Below are 13634 nucleotides of genomic sequence, written 5' to 3'. Positions count from 1 at the left end.
GTTTATTGAGTGCCTACTAAGTGTTTGGCTCTTTTTTGGACCAATAGGAAATATGATTTACAAAGGAAGATGATAACATGCAGCAGTAAAAGCTAAGCGCCAAATGAATGGCCCAGCCAAAGGAGCTGAGATGGGGAGACTGTGAGGCTTAACCGGTTGAGCTGAAACAGGAGGTTGAAAAGCATTTGATAGAATAGGGTTAGAGAGGTAGATGGAGGGGCCCCATTGTCGAATGCTACTTTATAATAGTTTGTCACCTGTACTTTGTGGCACTGTTGTCAAAAGAAAACTGGATTTTAAATTTTGAAAAGTCTGGCTCTAATTGTGACTCTGCTACTTACTAGCAGGATTACTGGTAACAAGCCTGAAACTGGAGAAGAAATATATACTTTGAAGAAATACATACTTATAACCTCTGTATTGCTACAGAAGGATTAGGTTAATATGTGTTTAGAAGCCTGTCCTATAGTAGACACCCAGTAGATGTTCATTAAATCTGAAAATATTATTGGAAAATTTCATACTAGTTTTCTGTGCTTATGGTGGGCTTGAGAATGAAATTCAGGAGGTTAAACTGACAGTGCTCGAGATTGGTCAGCTTTGCAAGGAGCCAAGGTAGAGGGAGGCTGTGGTCCAGGGGAGAAGCAGTGGGAGCCACAGCTGGGTTAGAGAGACAATAGAATCGAAGATGGTCATGGGAGAAACACTGGAGATTTGAGTTCAAAGTCTGGACAACTGATTTTATATGGGAGTGAGAGAGACGTCAGGTCTAGGTGACTGGGAATATGAAGGCCCCACAATTAGAGATGTTAGGAGAATGAGCTGATTTGGTAGGTTTCAGAAGGGCTTAATCTAGGGAAGTGAGTTTTATTTTTGAAATGCTGAGTTTTACATGGTGATGAGTCATGCAAATTCACATGTCCTGCAAATAGCTTGAAATGTAAATGCGTGGCATATTTAGCAACAAGAGGGGACCGGTTTGGATTGGAAGTGCATGTTTATTAGACAGCTTACGTTCTTCAAGCTAGATCCAGTGTTTGATTGACTGTCTGAATTGTTCTGGGAAAGAAACATGATGGTCCAATAGAGGGAGTATCACTTTGGGTCTGTACCCCTCATTCTGTCCTGTAGTAGAAGGGAGAGCCAGGTTAGCCCCTGCAGTTTCTGTCTATGAAACAGACATTGTTTTCTTCTTATTTTGAGGACTAGAGATGGGGGAAAATAATTAGATATTTAAAGGCGGCATTGTTTTATTGCTGCTTATTACATATAGTATGCACCTCATACTTCAGCCAAGGCCTATCGTGGCCCAGCCTCCTCAGATATGTTGCTGACCTGGAGGTGCAGCGATCCTCAGAGAGGAGCTGGCATAATAGAGTATAATACCAGTCTTCCTGTCTTATAAAGCCATTGCCGCAATATTGCTGAATAAATGAAACTATCACCTAAGAGGTGACAATAAGATTACAGTCCTTCAGAAATCCTGGGGGCAGAATAAAATTGTCTATTTAGTAAGCATGACTCTCTGGTGTTCTGCTTCTTCCCTTTCCCTTTGAAAATTGTTTTGACCCATATTTTCAACCCTATTCTCTCCACCAGCCCGAGTGAGGAAGTGAATTAGGTGTTTAATTCTATGGCTTCCAAGTATATTTCTGTCTTATTTTCCTGTCTGTTAGTTGTTTTTTCAGGTGAGCAAGGGCCGCTGTGCCCTCGTGTAGGGCCTGGGTGGAAATAGGGTGATGAGTGGGGATGATGCGGCTCAGACACATCTCGGGGTAGAGAATTAGCTCTTCTTGGCAGATTGAAGATGGAGTGACATCTCTTCATCACCCACTTTTTACACCCTGATCCCTAGATATCTTTGCTTTTATTTCTTTCTTCCCAAAGTGAAGAGTGCTGTTGGTGCTCAGTGGATCATGGCCTTGAAGCTGGAGAGGCTTTTGTCCGTGCTCAGGAGTAAGTCTGTTAGGAATACGGAAGTTTAGATGGATGGTGTGTTGGGGATTCAAGGATTTATCTGTCTGCAAAGCAGTAATTTTTACATGGAATGATTTTTTTTTCCTTTTCCCTTTCTCCTCTTTCTCCCCTCTCTCCCTCCTTTCTTTCATTCTTTCTTTCCTTTCTTCATTTCTGCCAGACTGGTTTATGGATTTGCTTTGGTTTCATTCTAATCATACATCCTTTTGGGGTCTTCAAATTGGACTAAATCCATATCAGTCTTCATTGTTTTCTTTCCACATCTCCCTCCCCATGAGGAAGAATGATTAGGATTCATGGAAAAACAAAGACACAGTCCTTGTTCCTAAGAGTTACTGATTTTCACAATCTCAACTCCAGTCTCTGGGAAATGCTCTCATTGGTAGACCAGTTATGTTTAGAACCTGCATATATAATGAATGCTCATTAAATATGAACTAAAACTTACTGTAGTGTTTTATTTGGAAGAGTGCTTTTCTTTTGCTTCATTAATCAGCTTCTAAGGCTATTCAGGTCAGTCTATTCTGTACTTGCATGTTCTTGAGTCTGGCTTTCTGGGGTCATGCTTCTTCATGAGTCATGCTAGGTTTTGTGTTCCGTATAACCACAGCTGCTGGTGGGGTGGTGGGTTGACAAAAAGCAGTCACCTTCGGCTCTAAGTCTAGAGTGAGTATGTCCTGCCCTAAGACTCCAGGTGCCCAGTGCAGCTCTTGGTAATTGCTATTTTTTTTCCTCCTTCATTTCACTGTAGTTTCTCAAGCCTGACTAAGGACATGGAGGCATTGGAATCTTTCTCTTAGTTTTTGATCTGTGTTACGAGTTCTGGGAAAGTCTCTAGCCCCTGCCCAGATCCTCTGGTGACAGTACTTGTTAAAAAGATAAAATAAAAATCTATCTTAGTTATTTTTAGAATTACATTAGTTTAATGGGTGAGAGAAAATGTAGGGAAGACAGTGGAAGAGAGATTTGGGAAATCTATAAAGGATGCTGTGCCACCTCAGATGGTTCTAATTATTGATGCTTCTAAAACAGAATCTCCTGTCTGCATATGCTGCTTGGTTATGTGGGAAGCGCCTCCTGGATGCATTTTGAGAAAAAATTGGGAAACTCATTGTTCCAGATTCACAGGGATTCAATCTGAGTTTGGAGGATAAAAGACACTGGGTGGGTGTGACCCCTTGGAGACGTCGTTATGCTGGCTTATAGAGGCTACCTCTGGCTCTGTAGACTGTTTCCTAATTTGAGGCCTGGTTGAAAACCAGTCACTCAGTAAAGATGTTTGTTCATTGCCCATGGTCTGTAGATCCCTCTCCTTTAGAACTTCACTCGCACCCTTTATAATCTTGTTTTGTCAGCCTGTAAAAGTCAAGTCTATCTCCAGCCTGAAATTAGCAGGTACTTGCCTGACATGGTTATTAGAGGTCTTAGTGGGAGCTTGTAGAGAAGATCGGAGGGGAACCTTGCTTCGGGACCTGTTAGCTGTTAATCATTTTCTTCATTTCTTCACTCTCTCTCAGACCAAGAGCCCATATTATCCAGATATGTGAGTGAAGGTGGACCTCACATTCTGAGAATATAGTTTTCCGGTCCTCTTTGCTTTCAGCCTCATTGAATCTTGTGGTGACCTCTCTCTCCTTCCTTGTCTCTAACCTGTTGGCAGAGAAGGACGTCAGCCCCTTGTCAGTTCCCTGTGGTTCAGCCCCACGGTAGAACATTCCTGTACAGCCAAGGAGAGATGAGGTGAGCATTTGGTATGCTAGAAATCGGTGTTGGAACCCTGGCGTCTGGGGCTCTCCATCTCAGCCCTTGTGAGAAAGCCTGTCCTTGTAGCCAAGGTACAGCCAGCATGCAAGGAAAGTGGAGGCAGTCTTCCAGCATATGGTGCTGGAGTCATTGCGGGTCCTGGGTGGCAGAGGCCCAGGCTACACACCTGATGTCTTGTTGGGTCACATTCTCTGACAGTAAACAGCCATGGGGTGCATTTTATGCTCAGTTTATGAAACCTGACCCACAGGGCCTTGAAGTTCTGGTAACGAAATTATGTGTGCACACATGTGAGAGACGGGCCTCTGCTATAGCCGATGTGACTGTTATAAAGGAATTAAGGTATTAATCATCTTCTGTTTCTTTTAGCCTTGACTAAAATATAGTGTAAAGGCATTTGTTTGTTTGTTGGTCCATAATGGCATTTCTTTATGGACTTACTTTATTCTGAATGTGTGTTTCCATGTTTGTTTGCCTTAAGGAAGTATTCTGCTTTGTAATCTCCATGGACACTTCAGTGACTGATAAAATGTTGATGGCTTTTAAGTGGAAGATGTTAAGCTCAAATAGCTAGATAGAGATCTATGAGCCAGAGCCATTGAGGGTTATGTTATCCTTATTCAGATGGAGGATGGGCAGTGTGTGTGTCGTGTGTGTGTGAGAGAGATGCTGTTATGCTTTATGTCCACTCTTGAAACATACTTATCCATTTACCCCAGGTTTTAACAAGTAGTGTATACCCTTTAAATTAGCTCTGCAGTAGGATCAAATCATGGAAGTCAATGAATATGTAAGTGAGACACTGTATGTGTGCTTAGAGAAGATATTCATATAAGTAAAAGTAGTAAGTATAATGGAGGCCAAGCTTCGCACTGTCAGAATGGGGGAGGTACAGCTACGGAAAGGAAGAAAACTACACTGAACCCTGGAGTGTTGGAAGAGGGTTGTAGGAACCTTCGTGAACTCATTGATTCGGATTCTCCTAAAAGCTGATGCCAAGACAGGATTAAACAGACAAGAAGCTGATTGGGAAAAACTCTGAGGGAAGATGGGAAGGGAGCTGGCGGAGGCTGTGAGTACCTAACCTCTGTGGAGAAGGGAGGGATGGAAGGTTGAAAAGCCTAAGCTGTGGTCAGTTTTAGGAGTTTCAGCAAATCTAAGGGATCCTGAAGCCAACACTGCCCATCAGAGCAGCCCCAGGTTTCTCTGCCTTGGTATCTCCACTGCACGCAGTCATTGGCTAGAAGCCGCTGGTGGGAGGCATAGCCTTGGCTGAAACAGTGATGGGTTTCAGAGCACAGCAGCTGGGGCTGTTAGCCAGTTATGCTTCCTGTAGTCAGAGGTCCGAGAGGCACGTTTTCATGACTGCCACACATGATTTTCAGTAGTTATAGGTAGAGAAATCAACATTTAGAGAAAAAAATGTAAGTATGGACTGCTTAGGTAAATGGTGAATTTCAGAGCTGCAGGAAACAGTGCAAGATGAGCCTGGAACATGTGCCAGAAAGCAAGGAGCTCAAAGAATGACAGGGGACATGTCCATAGGACACAGGAGCCAGCCTGACCTGGCTCCCACTGGCCAAATTGGGAAAAACTTCAGCATTGGAATGAATACTGGTGGCAGTGGATTATGTGGCCCTTTCAATAAAATATTTCATGACAGTATACTGATACACATAATGAATAACTTGGGAGTTTGGTGAAAATTACTTAGTTCAGAGTGTCTCTTAGTATCTGTTATAAAGAGGAAAAGCATAACTTTACAGTGAAGAAGCCTCCTAGACACTCCTAATCAGGTGATCAAAGTGAACATTATCAGTAAATTGTGCGTCATCTCATAGGAGGCCCCAGGAAGAGTACAGCACTGCTTTTGTGATATTCCTGCCAAAGATTTATAACTCGGATGTGATCACAAAGAGACATCAGACAGACCGAAATTACTGGCCTGTACTCTTCAACAGTGCTGAGGCCGTGGTGGACTAAGAAAGACTGACGAAACTGTTCCAGCTGAGGAGACAGGACAACTCAGTGCAGCACCTGATTCTGAACTAGTTCTGTGTTCCCCTGAGTTCTCTGTTGGAACAGTTGGTAAAATCTGCACAAGGTTATGGAGTAGATGGCAGCGATGCATCCATATTGATATCCTGATTCAAGCCACTGTTTTCTGATTATGTAGGGAAATATGCCAGTTTGTAGGAAACATACGAAAGCTGAAAGGTTTCAGGATAATGGTACAACAGGTCAGATTTTTGTTCTCAGGTGGATTGAAGGACAGCATGTTCTTTGTTTACTGTATGTGCTACTTTTCTGTAAGTTTGTTTCAAAATTGCACGTACTTATAAGTAATCTAGGGAATATAGTCAGTTATCTGATCCTAAGTTAATATATAGAGTATTACTTTCAATCTTGGGTTTGGGGCCAAGGGATGGGGAAGACAGGCAAAAATATGATAATTTACAGCTTACTGTGACCGAACTCTTCTTTTTAAGAATCCCATGTATGTATGAGCATAAAACACCTTTTCTCCATGCTGGCAGAATACAGTACCCCATGGTTTCAAAGGTATCTTATAATGGGAAAGAGCTTTGTGTAACCTGCTTGCTGTGGAAATGGCTGGGCGGGGAAGATGCCAACTACATGGCAATCTTTTGAGAGATCCTGTACGTGAGACCTGTGTTGCTTGTGCTTGTAGCAGGAACAGCTGATCGTGCCTGGTGGAAACGGTTCACTCTTCACATAACCTAAAGTTCTCCTTGAGTCTGGAGAAGCATCTCATTCCCAGCACTAGTTCTCTTTGTGTTTCTAGCTGATACCGAGACAGATGATTTCCTGTTAGACTTCCAGAGCTATTAGGTCCCATTTTGTATGCTGATTGTGAATTATCCATTCAAGCCAGACGTGTATAATTGGAGTAGAATTACTGATACACTCAAGGAAGCAGAACTTACAAATTTGTCTAAAGCAGCATAATGTCATGGCATATAATTTAACGTTCTCTTTACTTACTGGGCAACAAATCAATACACCAGTGTCGGGTTCTGAGCCATCTTTGGCCGGGGGGATGTCTCCTGACCTTTCATTAGTGGCCAAGAGAAATGAATGAGAGAGTCAAGTACATGGTTCTAGACTAATTCTATTTTATTTGTCTCTCTTTCATTCTCTTTAAATACAAATCTTAGATAATGGGGCGGAGAAAGACAAAAGCTGGGAAGGCATGGAGAAATCTTTTGTCCTTAATTCTATGCTAGGCAAGCTTGGCTGATAATTGCTGAGGATAAGAAATAATGTCCCAATGCTCTTCCAGAATGATCAGGTGATTTTCTCATACTTGGGTACAAAGCAAGAGAGACACAGCCCTTGCCCTCTCAGACCTCATACTGGGAACTGGATGATGAATAATTGTAATATGGTACGGCATCCCAGGGGAGCACACCCCAAGAAGAAAAGACATGTGAGTCTCACATGCCTGGCTCACAGTAAGCACCCAGCAATGACATCTGTGCTGTTTCCTGCGTTTTTCCCCTCTCCGTGCTAGCATCACAACCGTTCCTCCAGAAGTCTGTATTTAGGGAAAGGAAGCTAAGAGAACATGGCTTATACTGCAGCTTTAGAGAGAGAGTGGTGGGCATGTTGTGGAGTTGAGAACCTGGGGTCTTAACTGGTTTGGAGATGTTGCTGGCAGGATCCAGAGAGCAAGATCCCTGCGGAGAGGGAAGGGCTGTGCCGTGGGTGCTCGGCTGGCCACGCCGGAACTCAGTTCAATACTGTGAATTGATTTGAGCAGCATTAAAGAGGGTGGATCATTAAACATTTGTGCCATTTTGCTTAGTGTTCTCTAGCGTTTCACATAGAAGCTTATTTGTGTGAATTTTCTCCTGCCTGCTCTGTCATTCCAACTTTCTCCTCCAGACCCCACATGTTGACTGTGAAATGTCAATGCGCAGTTATTCAAAATGCAGTAGCAAATATGTCTTTGTTCTTCTGGCATTTCAAATCACTAGCACATCTCAACCTGTCACAAATGGAATTGTCCCCGGCTTCTCTCTGGCCTCCTGGTGGGCGGAGCCTCCCTCCTGCCCTTGTGGGGCTTGGGTGGCACCTCCAGTTAAATTCTCCCCATACATCAGCATTTACAGCTGCTGATTTGGGGCTGTTGGCATTCTCCGGGCTGCCAAACTCAACTCTGTGATAATGACAGCGTTTGCCAGCACGCTCCTGCAGTGACTCAGGAGACAGGGTGGCCAGCAAAGCAGCCTCTTTGTGGGAGTGGATTTTGAGAAGTGCTAATTCCGTGGCAGTTTGGAGATATTAATATCGTGCTGGCAGTAGATAAACAGGCAGCAGAGGGGCACATAATGAGGAGAGAATCAGCCACAGCATCTTTTCCTCCTTTCTCTATTTGCACATATTTTTTTTCCTTTCCTTTTTTATTTTAAAGTAAATCCTTGGGTTTTGATGAAGAGGACCTTTCAGTGGCTTAAACACGCACACAGACTGGTTAGTCCAGCTCGCCGCATCTCCACAGCCTGAGATTCTAAGAACCCTAGTGTGTTGAGAGTTAACCACACTCCCCAGCAACACTAAATCATAGCATATGGTCCAGTGGCCTATTGCTTACCATACCTCCTCCCTAAAGGGCAGCTAACCAGATGGTCTGAGTGGGGCCTTTGGTGTAATGATGACAGACACAAAGAAAGACATAGCAGCCGCTCTCCCCCAGTGGTATCCTGCCTCTTGTTTTGCAGTACTTGCTATGGGTAATTTTTGAAAATTTGTTGTTGCAGTTCCATGTTTTCACATCAAAGGTCCCTCTCCAGGTTGGGGATGAATCATGCAGACAGGAGACTTCATTAGTTGTTGGAGAGTCATTTCCAGTGTTCTCTTTTGAGTAGATGGAAGCCACTTAGAGTGGCACCTCTTTCTTATTCTAGTGAAGAAAGACAATTCGGTGCCTTTGACAGTGGTTTTAAAGCAGGATTCTAATCTGAATATTCCATGGTCCTGAAAGAACTGTTTGGAGTATTGTTCCAAAGCTGGTCATCTCAGACTTTATACTCTTTATTCTAGTTGTTCCCCTTGCTCATGCCTTTTTTTTTTTTTTATAAAGAACTTTCATTCCACCACAACACTTCTTCCCCATCTTCTTCCTAGCTGTACCTCCTCCAAACCCCCTTGGGGTGGGAGAGCTAGCGTCAGGAGTTCCGATGAGAAGAGACACACTTTGAATGTTCCATGACACCAGCGTTTCTAACATTGCCAAACTGGAACACGATATTTTCTAGTTGCAGGATAGGCCAGAAAGGAGATTTTGAGAAATTTAGGTCATGCTTTTATGCGCTTTTTTATCTGTGTGCCTGATACTTTAGAGCAGACTTTTCTTGAGGGTAGTGGCTTGTTTATAGCATTCTGTAAATAGCCCTGCCTAATGTGGGCTCTTGACAGATCTTTTCTGCTAGGTTTTATGTATAGATTGATAGAGCATCTGACTGTACTAACCAGAAAAATGCTGAGCTAGAGGACTTGATTATTCCACCTTTTATTTGGATTTCTAGCTTAGCAACTCATTGGTCTTGAAATCCTTGGCTTCTCCCTCCCTCTGGCAGGATGCGTTAAGACCTCCAGGTGCTAACCGTTATTATTTCTGTTGACTGAGTCCCATACACACCTCGAGTGCTCACTGACCTATCTTTTCTGTTGCAGAAACATCGCTGAGGCCCTTGTCAGCAAAGGTCTAGCCACGGTGATCAGATACCGGCAGGATGACGACCAGCGGTCCTCTCACTATGACGAACTGCTCGCTGCAGAAGCCAGGTGAGATGAATAATTATTAAAGTCAACGCCTGGGGTCCCACATCCCCATGTTTTTCTTTCTAACTCTCCTGCCTGTCTCTGAGCGGAATGCGATAGAAAACAATGCACTGAGAAAGCTTGTGTTCCTTTATCATTCCAGGTGTTCCCCATTAAAACAAAGGGGGAGGCTCGCTTCAAACTCACTGGGTAACCTTCAGTGCACACACTTGGGCCTCCATTTTTTTTTGAAATCTGCAAAATAGGCCTCTGTTAAATACTGTCTTACGTAGATGTCGTGAAATGAATCACAGATGAGAAAGGACTTAGTGGGATATTTTTACCATCACCATCCCACCCTTCCCCGGGACTAGCAGTGACGCCCTGCTTCCAGGGCAGGACATCTGCCTCAGGTCCCCACCTCCAGAGTCCTCTGCCCCACAGGCCTCATGTTCATCACCTCCTGACCTTTTGTTGTGTACAGCGGAAATGAAAACATTTATTAGGAAATGAGTTTGGGTTTCACACGTCTGACAGCTGGCAGGAGAGCATTCATGAGAAACCCTGTGACATTTTACTTTCGTCCTTCATCCCTGTGGCTGGTTGCCCCAAGGACACGTGTACTGCTCAGCAGTATTTCTTACCCGTGACATTCCTCAAGGCTCTCTCTCCCGGGCTCTTCTGCCACTGGGCAGTGCTGGTCCTTGAGTGATTCCCAGACTTCCCAGGAAACAGCAAAAACACAGTGACAGTTGCCGGACTGCCTCGGACAGCTCCGCAGACTGCTTGGACTCAAAATACATCCATTGTTTCAAAGCATTTTCTGTGACCTGGGACTTAGTTTGTTCTAGAAGTTTGGTAATTGCCAGGTCATGCTCTCCAGTTAGAGGAGGAATGAGTTTGAGTGCATGTCATCTGTGCTTTAAGGTTTGTCGTTGAAATCACCTCTCTTGCTCTTTGGCCCAGAACACTGCCCTGATACGTGACATTTACCTCTAACACTGTCTTACGTCCTGATGGATAGGGCATCTATAGAATGTCGCACAGAATGTCAGGTAAGAAATCAGCCTGTCAGGCCGCTTTGGTTCTCTGGACTCTTTCTCATGGGCTTTCCCCAGCAGGATTTGCCTAGGACCTAATTCTTGAGCGCAAAGCTCAGTATCTTTGGTTGTTTAAGGCTCATTAATGTCTAATATAAAATAATGATACATCGTCCATAATTGGTGTTTCTCTTAATCCTTGCTTACTTCCTTTTCTTCTCTCCCTGCCTGTGTTATCACTAAGCCAGCTGGGCTGAAAGAACCCATAGTGGGAAATGTGGCTTCACATCCCTAAGTACTACTTGATGATCTAACTGTTCTAGGAAACAGGCAGTGATTAGACTGGCCTTCAGTCCACGCTGGGCATGCTCAGTCTGATCTGGAGGTAACTTGAAGAGGAGGTTGTGCAGCCCGAGAGTAGCAGGAGCACTTAGCAATACAGTGGGATCTAGACAGAGTCCCATTTTCCGCCTTGGGTTCACCCTGCCACTGGTGAATGTTTAATTCTGACAGGCAGGTAAGCATGAAAATAATTCGCCTGGCTGCTCTGGAAAGTGAGGCCACAACAAGCTCTCTTATTATGCTGTTGGAAGAAGCTATGTTGTGCTATAATGTTTAATGAGTATGCAGAGATAGTGAAGTTTTTTGGGTTTTAAGAAGAAAAAGCAGCCTTTTTAGTCTGGTACTCCTTTTGAGCTGAAGGAATGTAACAAGATGCTTGCCTGTTAAAGCAGTGAGCTGCCTAGAGATAATTGTGTTGAGCCATTGCTTCCAGACCAATGGTGGAAAAACTGGCTTTGGGGTCATGGCACTGTTGCGGGTTGAGTATACGGAGGGAATTTGAGCGTTTCCCCCAGCCAGTGTGAGGCACTGCTAGGAGGCGGTACACACCTCAGAATCGGGGGAGATGGCCGGCGTGAACCCAGAGCAGAGTTGTCAGCGAGCCCCAGGAAGGTGGCCCAGCGCTGCCTTCCAGATGCAAACCCCCAGCGAGGTGAATTAAGACTCGAGGAAGACCAGCACACCGGCCAGATAGGAGTGGTGGCTTTGCAGCCATTGAAGAATATTTTCAGTGTGGAATGTCCCCTTTTCTAGAAAAATAATAAAGCCAACCTCTCTTCAAGACCACATCTCTTCTAACACGGCTTTGTTTTACATTGACTTCGGTTTGAAGCCCTCAGTCCCCTGTGAGACACGCCCCGTGTTGCCTGAGCGTCTCTCTGTGCTTGTGCTGTGCTACAGCTTGTCAGGGCTCCTTTGACATGCTGCTTCGGCCCCTCATCCTGCCTGGCTGGAGGATATTATCTGAGTTTAGGGTGGTTTTCCCCTAGATAGATGAGCTGGGTTTTTTTCAAGTTGAACTCTGCCTTGTAATTTTATGTCCCTGTCGATGCGGTTCCTCCACCTCCCAGCTCAGTGTCCTCTGCAGATCTCATTAGCGAGTTGTTTACTCCTTCCCTCAGCCCTGAATAGAACCACTAAACAAGAATGGCTTTGGTGTTGACCCCAAGTCTCTCACCACATGGACTGTCACTTAACTGTCTTTTGTTTAGCATCCTTCAGCCCCTTTTTAATCTTCAGTGATTGTGTACTGAACCCAGCCAATCTGAATTAATTTCCCAAGTAAAATTTCTTGAGGTGCTGTATCTAATGCTTTAGCAAAGGCCAAATTAATAACATCTGCTGTGTACATAGCAAGTCATTTATCCTGGAACTCTTTGGGTAAATAATAAACGGGGGAAGGTAACCTGGCAAGGCCAGCATTCTCATGAGTCCCTCCCCACAAGGATACTGATCCCAAGAGACTCCCCACAAGGATATTGATCCCAAGAGACTTCTTTGACCCCGACCCCTCTGGTTATCACCAGTGATATCAGCACTGGTGCGCAGTGCTCTTCCATTGACTTGGCTTTCCAGAGCACTGCTTGGCCATTAATCCTTTTAGAGAAACGTTGTAAGCTTTGGGGAAAGGGCAGCTTGTTAACTCGTCTGACTTTTCGGGTCAGCACAGCTGCCTGCCCAGGACTTGACGAGCTTTCTCGGGGCTCTGCGGCCGCCACTTCCTCTGTGGGGAGGGGATGATCGGCCGGCCTTCCTCACATCATCTGATGGAGCTCAGGGAATGACATATTAGGCGTGAGCAGGGAGACCAGGTGAGACAGGAGGGGAAGACAACCAGTTTGCAGTTGCCTGAGTTCTCAAGAGCATCCACTTGCCCGCTAGAAATGGCTAGAATGCTCTCGGCAGCTCTGTTCCATGGGCCTGATCCTTGGCGGCATCTTCATTCAGGTGCTTGTCAGCTTTTGGGAAACCCTCAATATACCTCAAACACAAGGTGCATGTAGAGGAAGCCACATCTTTTTCGTCTAAAAGATAAATAAGCCACTAGTTCCCAACAGGCGCCCTGCCTTTCTGGTTCAGTTGTCTGTCATCAGCTGCCTCCTCCCTCCTTGCCTTGTGTCCTGGCAAGATAAGGGTTTGGCACTTTTGTGTGTATTCTCCGGCCTCACTTCCCTCGTGGGCTCCATGGAAAAGCCGTTGGTTGTGTCCCTGGCGTTGGTGAGCCCCATTGTGTGTCCTCCATATTTTTAGTAAAGAGAACTTGGTGCTCCTTACCCCACTTTTTGATGGCATTCCTGAACTTGGTCTCCCCTGTGTAGGGGCATCGTGTGGGCTCCTTAGGCAGTGTGTCACACCAGTTCTTTTCTGCACCATTCTAATTTTTCATCCCTATATTGGCTTCCCAGCGTTTCCGACTCTTGTTTACCTTCAGTATCTCTCAGCGGGTCTGCTGCTTTGTCTTGATAAGTGTTCTGAGCTAAAGGTGGGGCTTTTGACTTCTTCAGAGAGTCTCTTACATCCTCCTGAGATATTTCCAAGATACTGGGTTATTATGGGGACCCTTCTGATACTCTTAAGATGTTTCAAAATCTGTCAAGCTCTGTTCTGTGTATTTGGTGTAATACATTCTGTTTGATTTTAAACGGGCCAGAATGTGAATTCCCTTAGCATTCTAGAGATCTTCCTAATGGGCTTCTGTTGAGTTTGCTATGGATGCTAAAGAGT

The 13634-nt window shown here is 44.7% G+C and overlaps 1 protein-coding gene across 1 annotated transcript in view; it reads left to right on the top strand.

Annotated features, from left to right (window-relative positions):
- SND1 (staphylococcal nuclease and tudor domain containing 1) overlaps positions 1 to 13634 on the top strand; it is a 379404-nt gene that overhangs the window by 190682 nt on the left and 175088 nt on the right. The window contains exon 13 of the mRNA XM_006202257.4: positions 9442 to 9552. Coding sequence (XP_006202319.1) covers positions 9442 to 9552 — 111 coding nt within the window. The remainder of the gene's footprint in view (positions 1 to 9441; positions 9553 to 13634) is intronic.

This window comes from Vicugna pacos, chromosome 7 (assembly GCF_048564905.1).
Source record: "Vicugna pacos chromosome 7, VicPac4, whole genome shotgun sequence".
In the NCBI taxonomy this organism is placed as follows: domain Eukaryota; kingdom Metazoa; phylum Chordata; class Mammalia; order Artiodactyla; family Camelidae; genus Vicugna; species Vicugna pacos.
This window is presented reverse-complemented; position numbering and strand designations above follow the sequence as displayed.